The sequence below is a fragment of the Eptatretus burgeri genome, chromosome 4, assembly GCF_056783735.1.
Source record: "Eptatretus burgeri isolate ZD-2024b chromosome 4, Ebu_testis_v1, whole genome shotgun sequence".
NCBI classification, from domain to species: Eukaryota; Metazoa; Chordata; class Myxini; order Myxiniformes; family Myxinidae; genus Eptatretus; species Eptatretus burgeri.
The window spans coordinates 141,110,323-141,129,968 of NC_140964.1; the positions used below are offsets into that span (position 1 = coordinate 141,110,323).

Consider the following 19,646-nt stretch of genomic DNA (forward strand, 5'->3'; position numbering starts at 1 on the left):
CTCATTTCTGCTGCCAGTGGCCTGCCTCGCTGTGCACCCACCCGCAAACATGCTCGAACACCAATCAACGTTACGTCGTCACCCCCAGGAAGCAAGAATGCCAAGAGCCAGGTACGCCAAAAGCCAGGTACGCCAAGAACTCGGTACCGAGCAGAACCAGCAGGAACAGTCCAATTTTCACCAACCGCCATTGCTGCTGTCCCCAACCATCAGGAACTGTCATCAACCGTTAGCAGGATCTCTCACCAACCACAATCAGGGCAGTCCTGCCGTCCTTTTATCGCGACCAGTGTGGGCGGAGCCTCAAGCATGACTTCAGCAAAATCCAGCTTGTCTATTGGTGCATCGCTGCATGAGACCTCCAACCGTTCATTCTTGTGCTCATTCTCTCCCGACCATCGAACGAGATGCAACTCCGAACCAACACAGGCCTGGCTTAAGACACCATGTCCGGGGTGCTAGACGAACGCCAGGAAGTGGCCATTTGCCAGAACAACTGAGCGGAGACACGAAGCGCTCACAGAACATCACCGGGCAATCACCACCTCTTTGTTCAGCCTGATACGAAGAAGAGCCAGTTAGTGTCCATAGAGCTGCTGAACAGGGTGTCGCCGTTCGCTGATGGAAAAAGGTGGGTGCCTGAGGTAAATGATCCGAGACCACAGCCATGTTTGACCATCACAATGAACTGTCCAGGAAAAGCTTGTGGTGCGATTAATGACTCAAATGTCCTGCAAGTCCAATGTGAAAATGATAACCAAAATAAAATGTGGAAATAAATCGTGTATTTCCAAACCATTGTGTCTTGATGGAAAGGGAAGAGAACGAGTATCCGTTGGGCTGAAGGCTATCTTATCGCGTGCACGAACGGTGAATATCGCTCATGCAGAAATGAAAACCGACTTAAAATCATACGTCATGAACGTGTCATGAAGAGGAAAAGGTTATCCCATAAGAAAGGGAACCTGTTCTCTACCCTTCTTCAACACATAAAAAAGTTAGAATCTCACCTGACGAGGGGATGGGTCTATACTGAGCATGCATTTATGGAAATAACTGTCTGAGGACCTGGATGTTGTGAGCATTACTCGAATCTGAAATCATATAGATATAGCTATAGGGGAATGTGTATGATTACAATATCAACCAAATAATGTTGAAAAAGGCCCTCTTAAGACTGTTAGTCATTGGGAATCATCGGAGCAGCAACACGGTTTGTAAGTCAAGAAAAGGAAATCCTGACGATCCACATAACAAGAGAATCACAAACAATGCAATCTTTACCCCTTTCTCTGGTGTGTTCAGATAGAGGTCTGTAAGCCGAGCCGCACGCTGTTCTCTGGAAATAGAGGAGTCAGAGGGGAAAGCAAGAGTGAGAAAAGATGGAAGAGAAATCAGCAACAGCAGGTGGTGAATGAAATCAGCTTGTCCAGCTTTGGCTGCAACGTGCAAGGCGTTGTATCGACAGCCTACCTAAGGGATGGTTGAAGGAAATAAATGATGATGGGGTTGGGGGAATAAAAATCAGAAGCTTCAGTCAGTTATTGAAATGCAATGTATAACTTGCCATCAACTTCTCATTGAATGTTTACGACCAAACAGTCCTACCCCGATGACAGATTTATTTATAAATACAGGGGGGCGAGGGGCTCACGTGAGAGTAGAAAAATCTCATCGGTACCCAATTCCATTAAAAAAAATAATAATAATAAAAAAAAAAAAATTGTTTACAATTTAGCTGCAACAATATAAGAAGTGAATTTTGGCAAATAACTGGACTTTTCAACTGTGTCGATATAGTCTTTCATACTTGCACAATGGTGGGTACATCTCCAGGTCCAATAAGGTAGCACGGGTTACCCCATGCAAGGCAATACAGCTCATCAATGTCCCCTCGCTCTGCGGCTTGGCGCAGCTTTGTAGTGAGATCTTGCACTCTTGGAGTACAAAATGAATTGGCTTGTTCTTCATGAAAGAACAAGAAAAAAAAAACACCCCCCACCCCAAAAAAAAGACCAGGTGAGTAAATGGAATACATAAATTAACAACAAAATGAAAAATTGCATCAAATCATCAATGTACACAGAAAATGTGTGTTAAGAAACAATTCCCAAATGAATTAATCACACCACATGTAGCATCCATCCACAGAGAGAGAGAGAGAGAGGAGGTGTCATCAAGGTAAATAGTGAATTCAACAGCGTTGGAGGCCAACTTTGAAATGTGGTTTGCCCAAGAAAGATCGTGGCTGATAGCGAGACCCAAGAGTTTGAATGACTGAACTCCCTCAAGAGGATTCTAAAGAAAGTAGATGGGAGGGTTTGCCAGGCAGTGCTTTCAAAGAGAGATAGTGAGTGTGTGAGACTCGTCAGGATTTTGAGATTGTGGTCATCGATTCATTATTGACACAAAAGCAGCACGTCAAGGAAGAATGACCTGTGCGGAAGCAAAACTGATGATTGGTCATTGGATAGTTAGAAAGGGGTCAGCTGCAATTATCGATTCCATTATTTTGATCAAGATAGTCTGGCTGCCAAAAAGCACTCATGACATCAGGACCAGTCGTTCTGATGGAGTCAAGAACGTCGCACAATTTCTCCACCTTTGCAGGAGAGAGGTTCACATGCTGTAAGACGTTTCCAATGTATAGTGGAGTATCATGGGAATACGAAGAGAAGATTTTGGAGAAAGATTGGGAACCTTCGGCTTTTCTGCAAATACAAAGTTATGGCAGTCAGCATAATAGTATGAGCAGTGTCTGTTGGAACACCATTCTTTAAGTGAAGAAACTGATAAGAGCAGGTGTTAAAGACAGAGACTTCACTATCGCCAAAAGCCTGCTGAGTCCTGGTACATCTGGGATCAAAACCGTGTCTGCTCAGAAATCAGAAACCACTTTAGTTCATCAAAGCTCTGCCTGCACAACATCAAGGTGTAAATTCCATTCCCATATGGAGCTGGACAAACAAGTCATATCACCTCTTTTGTGAAGGAACCATTCCTGTAGAGTCTGCTCAATCTTCCGCAGATTAAACCACACATAAACAAAAGCGAATAACCAAATCCAGACTGACATGCCCTCTCCAAGTCCAAGCACAAATTGAAGATTTGAATTACAGCCTACTTCATTACATTTTCTCCATAGTTCAAAGTATCCTCGTTAAGAAAAAGGAAAATAATTCTGCTATTGAATAAGACTGCAAAAAAACAAAATGGCCGATACTACTTGCTTACGAAACTTGACCGACATTTCTTACCAATCATGCTGCCACGGTTTGGGGAATTAGCGATGGACAGGGAGCTGGAGGCAAAATCATGAGCCTTTTCCCAAGAGCTGAATGCTTTGAAGCGCGAGCCAGGAAGTGCACGTACAGCACAGAGAGCCAGTGTCCGGTCTGTGTAAACTCCATCTTTTGTACCTTCTGCAGAAAGAATGAAATAAAATAAAAAAGAACGAGGAATTTGAGTTAATCAGAAACATGCAATAAGGATAAAAAGATGAGGTTGGTTTTGAACGTTTTTTTAATATGTTTTAAGATATTTTTTCACAATTCTCTTCATTCCAATTCTTGCTTTTTCTACTCTTTTACTCTCAATTCCTTTCTTTTGTTATCTCTCAAGAGAAGTTAATGCTTGCAGAATTTTTTCTGTAAAGCTCACTTGGCTGCACCTGGATGGGTTTAGGGGTAGAGGAGCAGCAGCCGAAACCCAAATCCTCTCCAGGTTCCTCCTGATGACTCAATCTCTGTCTGTTTGTTCCTCCTGATACTCCAGTGCTGAACTAAGTCAGTTGGTTTATTTATCAGGCATTACATGGTGGAGGTTTGCGCTCCACCGAGTATCCTTCTAGTTTTGTTTTGTAGCCATCCGGCGTTGCTGCAAAATAATGCACTCATACATGAGTAATGGGAAATGGAATAAAGCTTGAAAAATATACAATTAAAATAAAAAGTTCCCCTGATCGATAAAATATTTATTTTGTGGAACACTCACTCGAACTCAGAACTTGTCAGAAAAAGACCGAATATATGACTCGAATAAAAAACAAGCAAACTGCAAAACAAGTCTGAGTTCAATCCCAAAGGCCTTTCTTTTTTATGCTTCTGCTGATAAAGTCGCTGGAGGCATTACGTTTTTAGGTTGTCCGTCGGTGCGTAAGTATTACGTCCGTCCATGATAATTTGCTGTTTTCTCTTCAACCGCTTCTCCAATTTGACACTAAATTTTCACCAAAGGTTCAATGACTCATGTGTAATGTTTTAATGATAATGACATCGGAGGTCATGTGGTGTGGAAGCCATTTTGGGGAAAAAAAAAAAAACTTTGGACTTCTGTATCTCCAACACCGCTCCATGAAAAAAATTGAAACTTGGCACGTGTCAAATACTCCTCATGAGAAACGAGTGTGATTTTTTTTGATGATGTCATAGGTTGCTTTGTTGTGAGATCATAATTGCATATATCAAACGCTTTATCCGATAAGCATGAAAATTTTTGAGGGTCATCTAGAGCTAAAAAAAAAATTGATGACATCATCGGTCACGTGGTTCGGCAGCCATATTCTTTTTAGCCGCGTCGCGTTGCGAACGCTGGCTCTAAGAGAGCTCCGTGTTGTTGTTCTTCCTCTTCTTGTGAAGACAAAACCTTTATGACGTGGCTCTTGGACACATTTGTCCTTGTTCATATAAAAACTTCTCCAAAACGGCTGAACAGATGTAGACAAAACTTTATTGGTTTAATTGCCTATCAAGGAACAAAAAAGTTCTCCACCTATGACACCAAAGGTCACATGATTAGGCAGCCATTATTTTTTTTTGAAGAATAAATCTTTAAAAACAAAAACAAAACATTTTAAAAAACGGCTTGACAGATTGAGGGGAAACTTCATCACCATGTGTCCCAAGCCTTGGGCATACCAGGATGTTCATGAATATAATTAATAGGTCACATGGTCTGGCAGCCATATTGGATTGAACAAAAATCATTAAAAAAAAATTCTCTCTCGAACCGCTTCATCAGTTAACATGAAACATCGCAATTATGATCTAGTCGTCATGGAGAATGTTTTTAATTTCAATTTGATGGTTCACATGGTCTGGCAGCCAGAATAATAAAAATCGGTGTGCTCCCTTTAAGTTAACTGCATTTAACCAGCTCCACGAACCTTCGCAAATCACAATCTCCCCGCTTCACCAAACCCACCCACTCCACCCCCTTCCCCCGCCCCGGCCAAGGATGGCAAAAGTAAAGCCTTCCTCCTGTGTGCCAAAGTAAGGGCCACAGCAGTGCGGACAACCGCTGGACCCGACCGGTAACTGCTTGCATCCAAGGATGTGGGCAGAGGCTCAGAGGCCGGATGGAGAAACCAATGGACGCACAGTCGCAAGGTAAGAAAGGTCGATGAGTGAGGACAATGCAGAGTAGTTCAGCAGGGACGGCACTGAGTAAGAAGTGGACAGTCAAAGAGCAGGACAGTAGAGGGCAAGAGACGGCCTACGGAGTCCAGCGAGTGGACGTGGCAGATAAATGATATCAAGGAGTCGACGACGCTAGACAAGTGCACATGTGCCAAGCGAGGGGAGACGGAGCCCGAACGTGATGCAGCCAGACATGTCTCCCTCCCGCCAAAGACTGGCCATCTTGCTCACCCGAGCCAACGACAAACCCCATGCAGTCATCACATGGGGACAATATTATTTATTTGTGTCTCGTGACTTCGTGTCTACCACACGGTCTTAGCAACACTTTTTTATGCAACATCCGGCCTTGTGAAACACCAATCCAACAATTTATAGTCAGGCTGAAAATCAAACCCAGAATATCGAGCTCACAGGAAAGTGCACTACCTTTATGTCATCCTGTGGTATTAACCGAGATAAAATGCTGTGCGAGAGATTATGGTCACCACAATAGTGCAAAAGCAAAATGCACAACACCCTGGTATCCTTACCAATTCCACATTCTGAAGAGCCTGGTGCTGGGCAAACTCCATAAAACACGCCAGAAGGGGGAGAAATCGAACTGTCATTCCCATTGGTCACTGCAACAACCTCCATGAAACTTTTCTTGTCCAAATCTCCACATTCTCTTCCCTTTTTAACATTTTCTTCCTCTCCTACGTCCTTTGAACCTTGCCTCCCCCCGTTTTCAATCTCACCACGATCATTTTGCCTTATGGACACGATATCTGCTTGTGATCCTTCCAGTCTTCCGGGTTCATTTGTTTCTGGTACTTTATCTGGCTCGACTAGTCCCCCACGTTGATGCATTTCATCCTCTTTTCCGATAATTTTTCCCTCTGCACTTTTCTTCAAAGTCATATTTTCACTTCCTGGCACATCTGGCTCGTCATCCCCATGATGTATTTCATCCGTTCTTTCTTGTCCCATTGCCACGATCAGCCGTGCAAGCTTTTTCTCCAGGAAACTTCGAGTACTTTTTGTGATTGGCCCACAATTAAGTCCAGCTCTCTTTGCCTCATCTCGCAGCTCTTCAGAGGATAGATGACGCAGGTGGCTCAGCACATTCTCCATGTCTGATAAACACACACAAAACAAGATTAACTTTGTGTCCAGCCCACATATAATACACTGCCACAACTTTCTTAATTCTTCAATATTTGTTTTTAAATATATGAACAGCTCAAAATGGACAATAAAATCACATGATCATGATAAAAGACATGACAGCAAGGTTCTCCCCAGGCTATTGCACAATGTTAAGATATATTTTGAGGAAGTGATACACCCTAACCCTAACCCTCATTTGGACACATGTGGTTGAGATGGAAAACTGAATCTGACATGGGGGGGGGGGGGGAGTACGGAATGTCATGAATTACAGAAAAATTTAATATAAGATGTGAATGATTTAATGTATTGTCATAGAACAGAATGTGTGATGGGAGTTGTAACAATGTGATAACACATTAAATCCTCAAGCGAGTAAAGTTTGATCAGCGATGTTGCATTGACGGGTTGACTGACTGAGGTTGTGGATCTACTGATGGAGGTAATCTACTGTTGTGGATCCGTGACCGACGTGGTGGATCCGCCATTTGGAGAGGTTCTGGGGTGAAAGGATTGAAACCTCGAGGAAGAACGGTGCCCAGCTGATGATATGTGTGGTCGGGAAACAATTCATTTGTTTACAGGTTACGGTTCCTCGTTTACGTAAGGGAACTATGTTGGGAGGTTTACAATTTAAATCAAGTTAAATATAGGACATTGGAAATACAACAATCCTTTCAATTATATTTTAGGAACAGCCGGTACTGTACAATCAAGTGTGTGTGCGTGTGTGTGTGTGTCTATTTGCAGGTTTGTGGAGATGGAACCGAGTCCTCCGAGGACTCAAAGTATCCACCTTCGCTTTGGTAAGGGATCACAGTTCACAGACCAAGCCGTCCAACTTTGTTGTTCTCCGAGTTCTGTTCCGAGGGTTCTTTTCAGGATCGTCACCGAATCCAGGACCGACTCCAATTGTTCGTTTGTGATCATATTCCTGGGGATGGTTTTCAAAATCTCAATGAGGTTCTTTATTATTATTGCCGTTGCTCCAATTTTGACACTCTTCATCTTCCAAGATCTCCGTCTCATTTTTGAGGTTCTGCTATTCGGTCATTTTCTTGATTTCTGTATTATGAAAGCGAAAATTTGCTGGGTACCGACATCTCAATCAGCAATGTTGTATTTTCCTTTTTGTTCTTGAGAACGAACGAGAACGATGTTCACAAGGCTGCCGACATCCCAGATTCAGAGTGGACCTTGTAACCATGATGGCACACCACCTTGTAGGGCAGGGGCGAATCTGAGAACGAGCGATATTAAAGGAGGGACCCTCCTCAGTAGAACAAATCACATGTGACCATGGTTTTTGGTTGGTGGGCACCAGCAGTGACCACTATTTTCGTTGTGTCTGGGTGTCTGTCTGTTGGGTGGTCGCGAGACTACTGTTATTCTCAGGTTTTCCTCTGTCTGTATGTCTGTCTGTTTGTTTGTATGTAATGGACAGCTCTGGAGGCTGGAGGAGTCAACAGATTTTGATAAAACTTGACTGGTAGGTTCATACCAGGATCTAGTTGTATGATTTTGAGCACCGTTGCTATGGACGCCGCCGTTGCCTAGCAACGGGACTTTGAAATTTTTGAAAAAAATCCGAAAAATATATTTTTTTCGAAAATCAATAATCGACTTCTGCACTTTTATGAGCACTATAATCAACCTCTTTGTCAAAAAATTTCAGCTGGATCCATCAAAAACTGTATGACTAGTATGCAATTATATAGCGACCACCCATGTCGCCTACCGGCTTGTCTGTCTGTTTGTGACTCTCTCCAGAGCAGAGCTCTGTGACGTTTGATGCCATCTTGATGAAACTTGGACACAAGCTTGACATCGTCTTGTTGTGTATTTATGTATGAGAGGCGTCCCACGCCCACTTGAACTTTTTATTTATTTTTATTCTCGATTTTTTTTCTCGCAATTTCATTTCCTAGAAGCTGTGCGTAATGTCCATAAGTACAACATATAAACAAAATCCGATTTGATTTGGTCAATTTTGACGGAAGAGATAGGTTTTTACGGTAGGGCTTCCTCAAAAGCTTCCACGAACTCAATTGTACCTATCGTGGCATTGTTCAATAATGCCCGCGAACCATCGTCGCCTCCCGGCTAGATTTTATTTTTTAAAGGTTATTATATGGAAAGGCCGAAAAGTAATGGTTATGTAGTTGTCAGAATTTGAAGCAGCGATGTTTTTCAGGATGGTTTCCATGGGAATCCACAAAAATTAGTGCATCTATCTATAATTCCAGGTGTGTGTGTGTGTGTGTGTGTGTGTGTGTGTGTGTGTGTGTGTGTGTGTGTGTGTGTGTGTGTGTGTGTGTGTGTGTGTGTGTGTGTGTGTGTGTGTGTGTGTGTGTGTGTGCGTGTGTGCGTGTGTGTGACCGCTGTTTCTCGACAACCACTGGTCCGATCTAATTGAAACTTGCCAGGTATATTGCTGGGGACCTGAGTATGTGCCTTTTTAAGGTTTGATATTAATCGGACAAGTGGTTCTCAAGTTATGGCCATTTATTTACCAAACCAATGACAGGACACGTTAGGCGTGGCTGATGGGGAAAGGGCGCGTTCCCCATTAAGGCCCTGTCACACCTTGACGTTTTAGCCAGCGTATGCCGACGTATGAAAAATTTGGCGAATACGCTGGCACACGTCGAATACGTTATGGGTAAGTTTCGTATACGTTAAGAGCACGCTGAAGCACGCTTGCATACGTCGTAGTACGCCGAGCTCGTCAACAAATTTTGGGCATGCTCAAAATTTGTCGACGTATGCCAGCCAGCGTATGACTCACACGTTCCGCATATGCTGGCCATAAATTGTAGGCACGTTATGCAATCATTGACACACGTTACTTGCAAGTTACTCATTAGTCAAAACATGTTGAGGTAATGTTTAGCGTACCCGAAACTTATTTCCAACCTATGAGTAACGTCCTTTGAACCTATGTGTAACGCATGTCCAACGCATAGACGTATTTGATTGACGTCTTCCGGATGACCACAGAACTTACTGAACGTGTTTCTAACTTACAGCTACCGTATAATGGTGTATTGGCAGCGTTTAGGGGAATTGGTATATGAAAATGGGCTTCACAGGAGGAACCCGTCAGTGTTCCAGACTCCATGGTGAGCAGATGTCCATGTCATCCGAGAGATGGAGGATCCGGCAAGGCTGAGACGACAATACCTACTAGCTATCCTCCAACATCAACATGACCTCATTGATTTGACACTGTACCAGTTGCGTGCCAATAGAGCCAGGAGAAGAAGAGGTGAACGGAGGAGAAGGAACTGGGTGAGACCATGGATTGGGAGGCGACGGCATTTTGGCATGTATGACCAGCTCATGGTGGACCCAGCATCGTCTCCATCAGAGGGTGAGCGTGATGGGGAGGGTGTGGGTGATGATGGATCCTCCTTGCGTCCGCGTCCATGGCCACGGCCAGGAGACTTCTTTGCAGCATTCTTCGAAGTTTTCTTCGGCATGACGGTGATGTTATGATTTGAATTGTCAAGCGGCAGCCTTTTAATAGGTGACGCCACGTGATCGTCGGCAATATGCTGCCGCACGCTATGCATAAGTTAGACTATCGTTGGGCATAAGTTGTGAACGCCGACAACACGCTAAGCATTCGTTGGTATAAGTTATCGAAACGTTCTGTGTACGTTACCAATACGTTGTGCATACGTCCAACTCGTTATTATATGCCCAAAACTGAAAAAAAAATCAATAGTTCAGCGTACGCCAGCGTTTTAGATAAATTTTGATACGTTGCCATACACTGGCTAAATCGTCAAGGTGTGACAGGGGCTTTACGGGTTACAACGTACGGACTTCGGGATCGTGATGACTGACTGTATTCTAATAATTTCTCGATTTCTTATGCGCATTTATTACCACAACGCCCCAATCCAGTCGTTGTTTACGAGAGCGAAGGAACGGCCTGTGTTTGTTGTTTTTTTGCACGTACGGCCACGCACGTACGGCCACGCACGCACTAGTTCACCTAATTTCAAGAAAGAGGAGAAGCTTTGGTATCAAATCGATCAGCATGGAAGGGGTCACCCCCTTTCTGATGTCCACACATGATGATTACCTCATTTACATATTCATTACTGGATGGAATTTGCATGTTTTCCATGAAAACAGTTTCACTGAACAGAACAAATCTTGCCGGAGGAGCCGGAGGAGGTAAATGTTAAACAAGAATATACTGTACTCGACGATCTGGAAACCCTGTCATGTAATCACCACAACAAAACAGTTTTTAGGCATTGTTGTCGGTTCAAGAAAAGAATCCTTTGAAACGATAGAGAAACAATGGGTATGGGTGAGGGTGAGGGTGAGGGTGAGGGTGAGGGTGAGGTCACGAGCTTGTGGTGTGTGGAGAAAAACGCGCCAAACGGCCTCACCGTGTGCACATTTCCACTCACGTGACAGCATGCAGCACACTCACCATGAAACGAGCTCAAACAAACATTTTCATACAAAATACAACCGACGATTACAAACGGCTCGTGAAATAAACTGAAATTAATCATAATTCTCACTTCGAACAATTCGTAACACACACACACAAACATCGCACCTCACCACAAAACGGAAGCTGTAAAAACGTTTAAACACACTGACCAATCGGAAGGAAGATTACTACGATTATCCTTCACCAACCAATGGCAACTTCGCTGTTGTTGTTGTTGTTGGTGTTTCATCACCTTCTTGTTCATCCAATATTCTTCTTCCTCCTCCAATAAAGTGCGGAGACCTCCGAGCACGGTGCACTGAGGGTCGGAATGAAATGAAAACAGGACAGAAACATCTGTTCTCTTGCAGGACGATGCACATCCTGCGTCCCTCAGCCGGCACAGATTTTCGCACCCAAGCATTGAGACGGCTGTTGTCCTTGTTGCTGTTGTTTACGTTATTGTTGTAGTTGTAATTTATTGAGCAAAATTAAACGTTTTTTTTTTTAAATATAAACTATTTAATTTTATTTTTAATCGTCCTACCTGAACTCCATGTGCTTCAATTTGTTTCGAGTTTTCTACAATGTTGAACTGCACTTTTTGCCGAAGAAAATAAGTTTGTAATGATATGGCGGAAAGGGGAAAGACAGGAAAGAAAGAAAGTAGAGAAAGAAATTGAAACATATTGAAAGAAAGAAGGCAAAGAAAGAGAAGAAAGAAATAAAGAAAGGCAGGAAGGAAGGACGGCCTGCCTGGCTGGCGATGGATGTTGATGGCAGCAATGAAGTGAAGGTTTGTGATTGGGGTCTTGACCCCATCCATCGATGCCACGTCCGGTTCTTCATTGCCGACGTGCTGAGACTCGTGCCCTCCATCACCGTTTCTGGTAATTCATCGGACATGTTCCTCACAGATCGAGTTCATTCAATGAATTGTACACACTCACACGTACTCACTCACACACGTACACTCGTACGTACACACGTACACTCGTACGTACGTACACACGTACACTCGTACGTACGTACACACGTACACTCGTACGTACGTACACACGTACACTCGTACGTACGTACACACGTACACTCGTACGTACGTACACACGTACACTCGTACGTACGTACACACGTACACTCGTACGTACGTACACACGTACACTCGTACGTACACACGTACGTACACTCGTACGTACGTACACTCGTACACTCGTACACGTACACACTTACACTCGTACGTACACTCGTACACACACGTACACTCGTACACTCGTACGTACACACGTACACTCGTACGTACACACGTACACTCGTACGTACACTCGTACGTACACACGTACACTCGTACGTACACTCGTACGTACACACGTACACTCGTACGTACACTCGTACGTACACACGTACACTCGTACGTACACTCGTACGTACACTCGTACGTACACACGTACACTCGTACGTACACACGTACACTCGTACGTACACACGTAGACTCGTACGTACACTCGTACGTACACACGTACACTCGTACGTACACTCGTACGTACACACGTACACTCGTACGTACACTCGTACGTACACACGTACACTCGTACGTACACTCGTACGTACACACGTACACTCGTACGTACACTCGTACGTACACACGTACACTCGTACGTACACTCGCACGTGCACACACGTACACGTATGCACACACGTGCACACCCCCACACCCACACCCACACACACTCCGATGGAAACCTTTGAGACTCGGCTTCTCCCTTCACCTGTCCTGAGCCAAGGTTTCCAGGTGTTAAGTCGACATCCATCGAGACCACTTTGTGCTCATGTGTATCTTGCTGTCCTTGTGGAAATGTTCACTTCCGTACTTTAACCTGCGACATTCACAAGATATCTACCGGGTCGTTGTCTATGATGTCACAAACATACCCTGAGATAATTAACATCCATTTTTCAGAGTTTGGATTTTCTTCCTCGATCCCTTCTATTCCCAACAATACGTTTCACGATTCCTCCTCAGAGACTTGCACACAGATTGTTATGAAACGTGGAGTCGGGATGTAATCTACCGCATGGAGTAACCTTCAGTCGTTAACGCTCATTACATGCTGGTCACGTGACATGTCATTCCCAGGAGCCATGGTATTCATCACACCTCGTGATGTCTCCCACCACCGATATTCCTTCTGCATGTGTGGTGCTTTCTGATTGTTCCTTGTGCGGATGCGGTGTTTTCTGATTGTTCCTTCTGCACGTGTGGTGCTTTCTGATTGTTCCTTCTGCAGTTGCGGTGCTTTCTGATTGTTCCTTCTGCAGGTGTGGTGCTTTCTGATTGTTCCTTCTGCAGGTGTGGTGCTTTCTGATTGTTCCTTCTGCAGGTGCGGTGCTTTCTGATTGTTCCTTCTGCAGGTGTGGTGCTTTCTGACATCTCAAAAGGTTATGGATGGATTTGGACGAAACTTGGTGGATAGGTTGGACGTGTGACGAGGACGAGCCGATTCCATTGAGTTGAAAATCCGGATCTGGATACTCCGATTAAAATTAATTGATTCTATATCATTGAGAGATGGGGTCAAATCGATATATAGCCCGATATGTTAAAAAGTTGCGGACGGATTCGGACCAAAGTTGGTGGATGAGTTGGGTACGTGAGAAGAACAAACCGATTCGATTTTGGTTCAGGTCTGGATCCAGATCCGGTCGATCAGTGGGATACAAAAGGTAAACTGTTCAGCCTGGAGGAGGTATGCGCTTTACGGAGTGCCATACCAGTTCTTTTTACTATCAGGATTCAGGATGAAGTCAAAGTGATATGATGTTTTCGCCAGTGTCTGGTGAAGGAAGTTACCAACAAGGAGTCGGGAAAGGGTTAATGAATTAATGATCATCATGGTTATGATGTTGTTGGTGCCCTGTTTTGATGGTTGTTATTATTGCAGGAGTGTATTTCTACAACAATCGACCCGTGACCTGTGTGGAGCTGCTGGGGACCATTGTGAAGGTGAAAGAGAGAGAAAAATCGTTCTGCGTTTCTGGTTCGTCATTTTTTATTACACCTGCGATTTTTTTTTTTTTTTTTTCCTTGATATTCAGTTTTTCAATAATGGTAAAACATACCATAATCATTTCGATACAGACAAGGTTCTGGAAGAAAATGTATCAGACAAGTTATGTGCTCTTTAATGTTATATGAAGCAATAACGCCAAATAATTTTTTTTTTTGTTTGATTGATTTTTTTTTTAACCATGACTGGACCTGGAGCTTCTCTGGGACCTGGCCTAATTTTGTGGGTCTGGAGAAGATTTTTGAAGAAATTTACTAAGTCGGACATTTTGACTTACTTAAAGTAATGTGAGCGGAACGAGCAATTCCTGTTGGCAGTCATGAGAGGCACGTTTCTGCAAAATTTCAGCCAGATCGGCCCAACAGTTTGGCTGGAGAAGTGGAGGACCGCAGTCTCATGAAGTACCGCTCTCCCCTCTGGGCTGGTGTTCCTGCCTCTCACTTTTCTCGGCTTCACGCTGTGGCGACCAAGGCATTCAGGATCATTGGTATCTCCTGCAGTGATCCTGAGTATTTGGGTCTTTCACTCACACTGCAGGCAGGTCGGTGGTCTTCTACTGTCTTCTTTCCAGTCTCTCCCCCACCCCCCGGCCAGCCAGACGGTAATGAATGGGTTAATTTTTTAATTTTTTTTTCACCAGTTTTTTTTTCGGCTTGTCGAATTGCAACGGCGAACGTAGAAATGAAAAAAGTTATAACTCCGCGTTGTAATTCCACGACGACCTTACGACTTGTAAAAGATCGCCAAATGCCGTTGGGCCACCCTGAGGCCACCGCAGAAACTCTGCGGCCGCCGCACGTTTGTGTCAATTCAGAGGGCGTATGGCCACCGTATCCTCGCTGTAGAGCAAATGTGACTTAGGCCTAACCACGAGTTCCAGTGTCCACCGTATAATTATGCCGTTTAACTGGAGGTCACGTGGTCACCTGAGCGGGGAGCATGCCCTCGGCAAAGCACCAATGTTATCTCGATTAGATTTTAATTAGGGTGGCTGAGCGTTTTAATCGCTGATGCGTGCCCACTATTTTTGGTCAAATCTGTGGTAATTTCCTCGCAATCTATCTCGCTTCGAACAATGCGAGACCAATGGAAGGAAAGTACAAACACGGACAGGTTGGAAATCGACAAATGATTCATTAATGATAAAATTAATAAATAAAAAGAGCTTTTTATCTTCTGAGGTAACCAGACTCCTCTTAGAGCTGGCTGTCCAACCAAATTAAGCAACTGGGCAAGAAGGACCTTGGTCAGTGAGGTGACCAAGAACCCAATGACCACTCTGACAACGACAGAGTTCCTTGGCTGAGATGAGAGAACCTGCCAGAAGGACAACAGTCTCTGCAGCACTTCACAAATCCAGGCTTTATGGGAGAGTGGCCAGACGGAAGCCGATCCTGAGAAAAAGACACGTGACAGTACGTCTGGAGTTTGCCAAATGGCACGTGAAAGATTCTGAGAGCATGAGGCAAAATATTCTGTAGTCTCATGAGATGAAAATTTAACTCTTTGGCCTGAATGCAAAGCACTACGTCTAGCAGAAACCGAGCACAGTTCATCCATGTAACACCATCCCTATCGTGAAGCATGGTGGTGGCGGCGTAACGCTATGGGGATATTTTTCAGCGGAGGGAATGGGAGACTTATAAAGATAGAGGGAACAATGAATGGAGCCAAATACAGACAAATCCTTGAGGAGAACCTGATTCAGAGTGTAAAAGACCTTAAACTGCAGTGAAGATTTATGTTCCAACAGGACAATGACCCCAAGCATACAGCCAAAGCAACACTGCAATGGCCTCAGAACAAGAACGTGAAAGTCCTTGAGTGGCCCAGCCAAAGCCCAGACTTGAATCCCATTGAATCCTGTGGAATCTTGAATCCTGTGGAAAGACTTGAAGGTTGCTGTTCACCGATGCTCCCCATCCAACTTGACAGAGCTCGAGCAAATCTGCCAGGAAGAATGAGAGAAATTCCCCAAATCCAGATGTACAAGCTGTTACAGACATACCCAAGAAGACTCGAAGCTGGAATCGCTGCCAAAGATGCTTCTACAAAGTACTGACTTTGGGGGGGTTGAATACTTATTTCGGATATAATTAGATGTTTCAGCTTTTAATTTTCAATTAATTTGTAAAAAAAATTATAAAACATGTTTTCAATTTGTTTGATCAGAGATTGGGTATTATGGGTATATCGGTGACAAAAAATTTTAATTTCATCCATTTTAAATTCAGGCTGTAACACAACAAAATGTGACAAAAGTCAAGGGGTGTGAATACTGTGACGTCCACGGGACTTGAACAGTCCCGCCAACGTAGAAAGAGCCGAAACGATGGAGGCGGTTTATTTATTTATAACCCAAACATGGCGGTTCTAATCGCTCTACCGCAAACGGGACGAGGAAGGTGGCACGAGTCACTTTTCACTGAGTTGATGATGTTTATTTGTTTTTATTATTAACCAGAAATAACAAGACTCGGCAAGAAGAGGGATCCGGGGCGATTCGACGGGATGGTGTGGGATCGGGCGTGGGGAAAACACAGACAATTCCAATGAATATATAGATCTCAAACCCTCTAAGGCGCCAAGTACACACACACACACACACACACACACACACACACACACACACACACACACACACACACACACACACACACACACACACACACACACACACACACACACACACACACACACACAACGTAGCTACTTCTGGTGGTCAGGCTGGACCGTGGTGTGGACGCAACTGTCCCTGGATCGGCGTCAGACGAGCTGGCCTTGCTCTCGTCAGGGGGGCAGGAGAAACCGTGGTGCTGTCGACCTCCTGGTCTTGGCCCAAGTCCGCTCACAGCCACCAGGGAACCAGTTCTGGCGCCAAGTTGCGAGCAGGAGAGGGAGGCAGGTCCGCCCGCCGTTCGACCCCGTACTCCGAGTCAGCAGAACCCCAGAGCCAACCAAGGTGAGGCACGAGGCTCAGCAAGGCTCCAAGACACGATGAAGAACACGATCGAATCAGCACAACAACAAGTATGCTTTCCGCGCGACAGCCTCCACACCAAAAAAACACGATCTTTTTGTCCCGATCTTCTCCCTCTTCCTTTTCGACCCCGAACAGAACCTTTTTATCCTCCTGTCCTCGTCACTTCCAATCGAGCCGTTTTATTGGCCCACCACCGTCGCCTTCCGCCAATTGTGATCACGGGGCGGAGCCATCCGCAGCCCTGTCCTGTGAGGTCACGGCCAGCCTCCAGGGACTACTAAAAGGGATTTACGCAGACACACTTACCCTATCCCGTATCCCTATCTAATTACGTGACAATTATCATTTCCCCCTTGAAGAAATGGACATTTACTAGACAACTTATCACCACTGAATTGCTACTTATTACATCGAGATCCTGGTACACTCGAACAGCATGGCATACCTAATTAAACATCCTAATTACCCTTTGAATGCATACCCCCCCTCAAACGTAACAATACTTTCTGAAGGCACTGTAAATAGATAACGATAAGACAATGTTTAATTTGCAATCTCTTGAGATTCCGTCATCTCGTGATAGATGATGGAGTTAGACAGATTGATGAGCATATTGTTACATACATCAGCTATTTTCAGTCATCATATTCTGGCCACTACCCACAAATAATACTTGTAGTGTGGCCACACACAAAAAATATATATACAGTATATATATTTATTCCAAAAGTCTTCAACTTTACGTTTTTGTTGTTCCCATCCTTTTGCTTTGTTCACAGTGGATGATGGTACAGGTGTCATTCCGTGCATCTGTTGGAAGCCAACTCGCTCTTTCCAGCGGAGTGACGGTATATCCACCTTTTCCTCCTTCACATTTCAATTCACATGAATAGGAATAAAAGGAGAACTTGAAAACAAGTCTTCTCTGCCTTCGTTTAAGCAAACCGTAATTTGTTTTACAACTTTGATCGTACGTCAATCCCTGAACTGTATGCCATGTAAAAGAGATTAAAATAAGAATTGTGTTTGCACGTTTTTTTGCCTTCTTCTCTTGTCCAAATATGGCTTTTAACCTTTGGATGATGGAAATAGGTTTCGTTTCGATTTAATGTTTCCTAAAATTTGATCTGCATCTTCCATTTCAGTTTTTTTAAATCTTTTCTTTACTGTATTGTCTTCGCTTGCTTAATCGACTCTTTTCTTGTAAAATGCCTTGAGATGTCTTGTGAAAGTTATCATTATTATTATTCCCATAATTTTTTGGCGTGCAAGTCAAACTGGTTAATTTTATCATTTTTCTTTCCTTCATGCATAGATAAGTCGATTTGGAGTATAGGATGAAGCTAGATCATGTACAGTCGTTAACAATAGAGGTGTTTTATTCCTCGCTGACACTCAACTCATCGCTGCATATGATATATCCAGGGTCATGAATATTAATGAGCTGTTTTGTGCATATTATTTGAATTACTTTATGGGTTGACCTTTCAAATAAATTAGGAATGTAAGTATTTTTCAACATGTTTGTGATCATATAGAGCAGTGCTTTTCAAACTTTTTTTAGTGGCGACCCAATTTCAGAACCTCTCTACATCGCGCGACCCAAAAGATTCAAAACCCAATTCATGATATATAAGATAAGATTTCATATGACACAAGAACATTTACCGTTTACTTTATTCACCATTGTCATGTTTTCATTGACGAGTAAACGGAGAATAGCTGACGGTATCCAAATAGTACAGTTGAATGTTTCAGAAGTTTAGTCCAAATGACATTTAGATATATCAGTGAGAAGGATGAGCCTGTTTTTCAGAAACCAACTTCTCTATTTGTGGAGAAGTAGATGACAATGCCAGGATCATATCATGCTCCATTTCTAGGTTATTTCTGTTCTTTGTTTTAATCACCACCATGGTGGAGAACGACTGCTCACGAAAGTATGATGAAGGATATGGCATGAGAACCTTAATGGCGCGCCGTGACAGGGTCGGGTACGACGGCAGCATTTTGCACCGGAATGTCGACAACGAATCCGTCCGTGCAAGAGCCTGCGCTCCTGAATCCTGCTGGAGCTGTACAAGCTCTTCCTGTGCTGTATCATCTTCATCAGCAATCGAGTCCAGTGGAGCCGTGAAAGGGTCCAGAACCACAGAAAAGGACTGCACATCCAGCTCAGGGAAATGGTGCTCGAACTGTTCAATGGGCGACCGAAGGTGACGTGCTATCTCCCCAGAAAGACTGTCGAGCTCAGTATCATCGTACTGGCAGGTCGTTAGATGCTCCACCAGACGGAGGAAAAGGCTGAAGCGCTTAACAGCTGCTTTGTCTGCCAGTAATTTTAGAGTCACCAGAAATCCGCTCATTCTGTCGTGAAAAATCATGAGGTTGGCGTCTTTGCCTTGGAGGGAGCGGTTGAGGACATTGAGACATTCAAAGATGTCAACGAGATAGCACAGTTCTGACAGCCAAGAGTCTGACTCAAGCAACGCTACCCATGCCGTTTTCCCTTGTGTGCGTAGGAACTCCTTCTGTTCATCTTTGAGCTCATAAACGCGCAGAAGAAGGTT

General features: G+C 44.0%; 2 protein-coding genes across 17 annotated transcripts in view; one reads left to right on the forward strand and one right to left on the reverse strand.

Moving 5' to 3' along the window:
* ANKLE2 (ankyrin repeat and LEM domain containing 2) overlaps window positions 1-19,646 on the reverse strand; it is a 165,263-nt gene that overhangs the window by 96,373 nt on the left and 49,244 nt on the right. For 5 of the 16 annotated variants that reach the window (XR_015057853.1, XR_015057855.1, XM_085880184.1 and 2 more), the window contains exons 1-5: window positions 11,282-11,459; window positions 5,951-6,535; window positions 3,258-3,422; window positions 1,811-1,965; window positions 1,285-1,473 (exon numbers count right to left, since the gene is read on the reverse strand). Coding sequence is in view for 13 of the 16 variants with exons in the window: in XM_085880184.1 (XP_085736310.1) it covers window positions 1,285-1,473; window positions 1,811-1,965; window positions 3,258-3,422; window positions 5,951-6,535; window positions 11,282-11,411 (1,224 nt within the window). In the remaining 3 variants the exon portion in view is untranslated. The other 11 variants (XR_015057854.1, XM_085880183.1, XM_085880171.1 and 8 more) reach the window with 11 other exon arrangements.
* STN1 (STN1 subunit of CST complex) overlaps window positions 11,623-19,646 on the forward strand; it is a 28,985-nt gene continuing 20,961 nt past the window's right edge. The window contains exons 1-3 of the mRNA XM_085880185.1: window positions 11,623-11,918; window positions 13,968-14,063; window positions 17,856-17,924. Of these exons, the coding sequence (XP_085736311.1) occupies window positions 11,795-11,918; window positions 13,968-14,063; window positions 17,856-17,924 (289 nt within the window). The 5' untranslated portion in view covers window positions 11,623-11,794. The remainder of the gene's footprint in view (window positions 11,919-13,967; window positions 14,064-17,855; window positions 17,925-19,646) is intronic.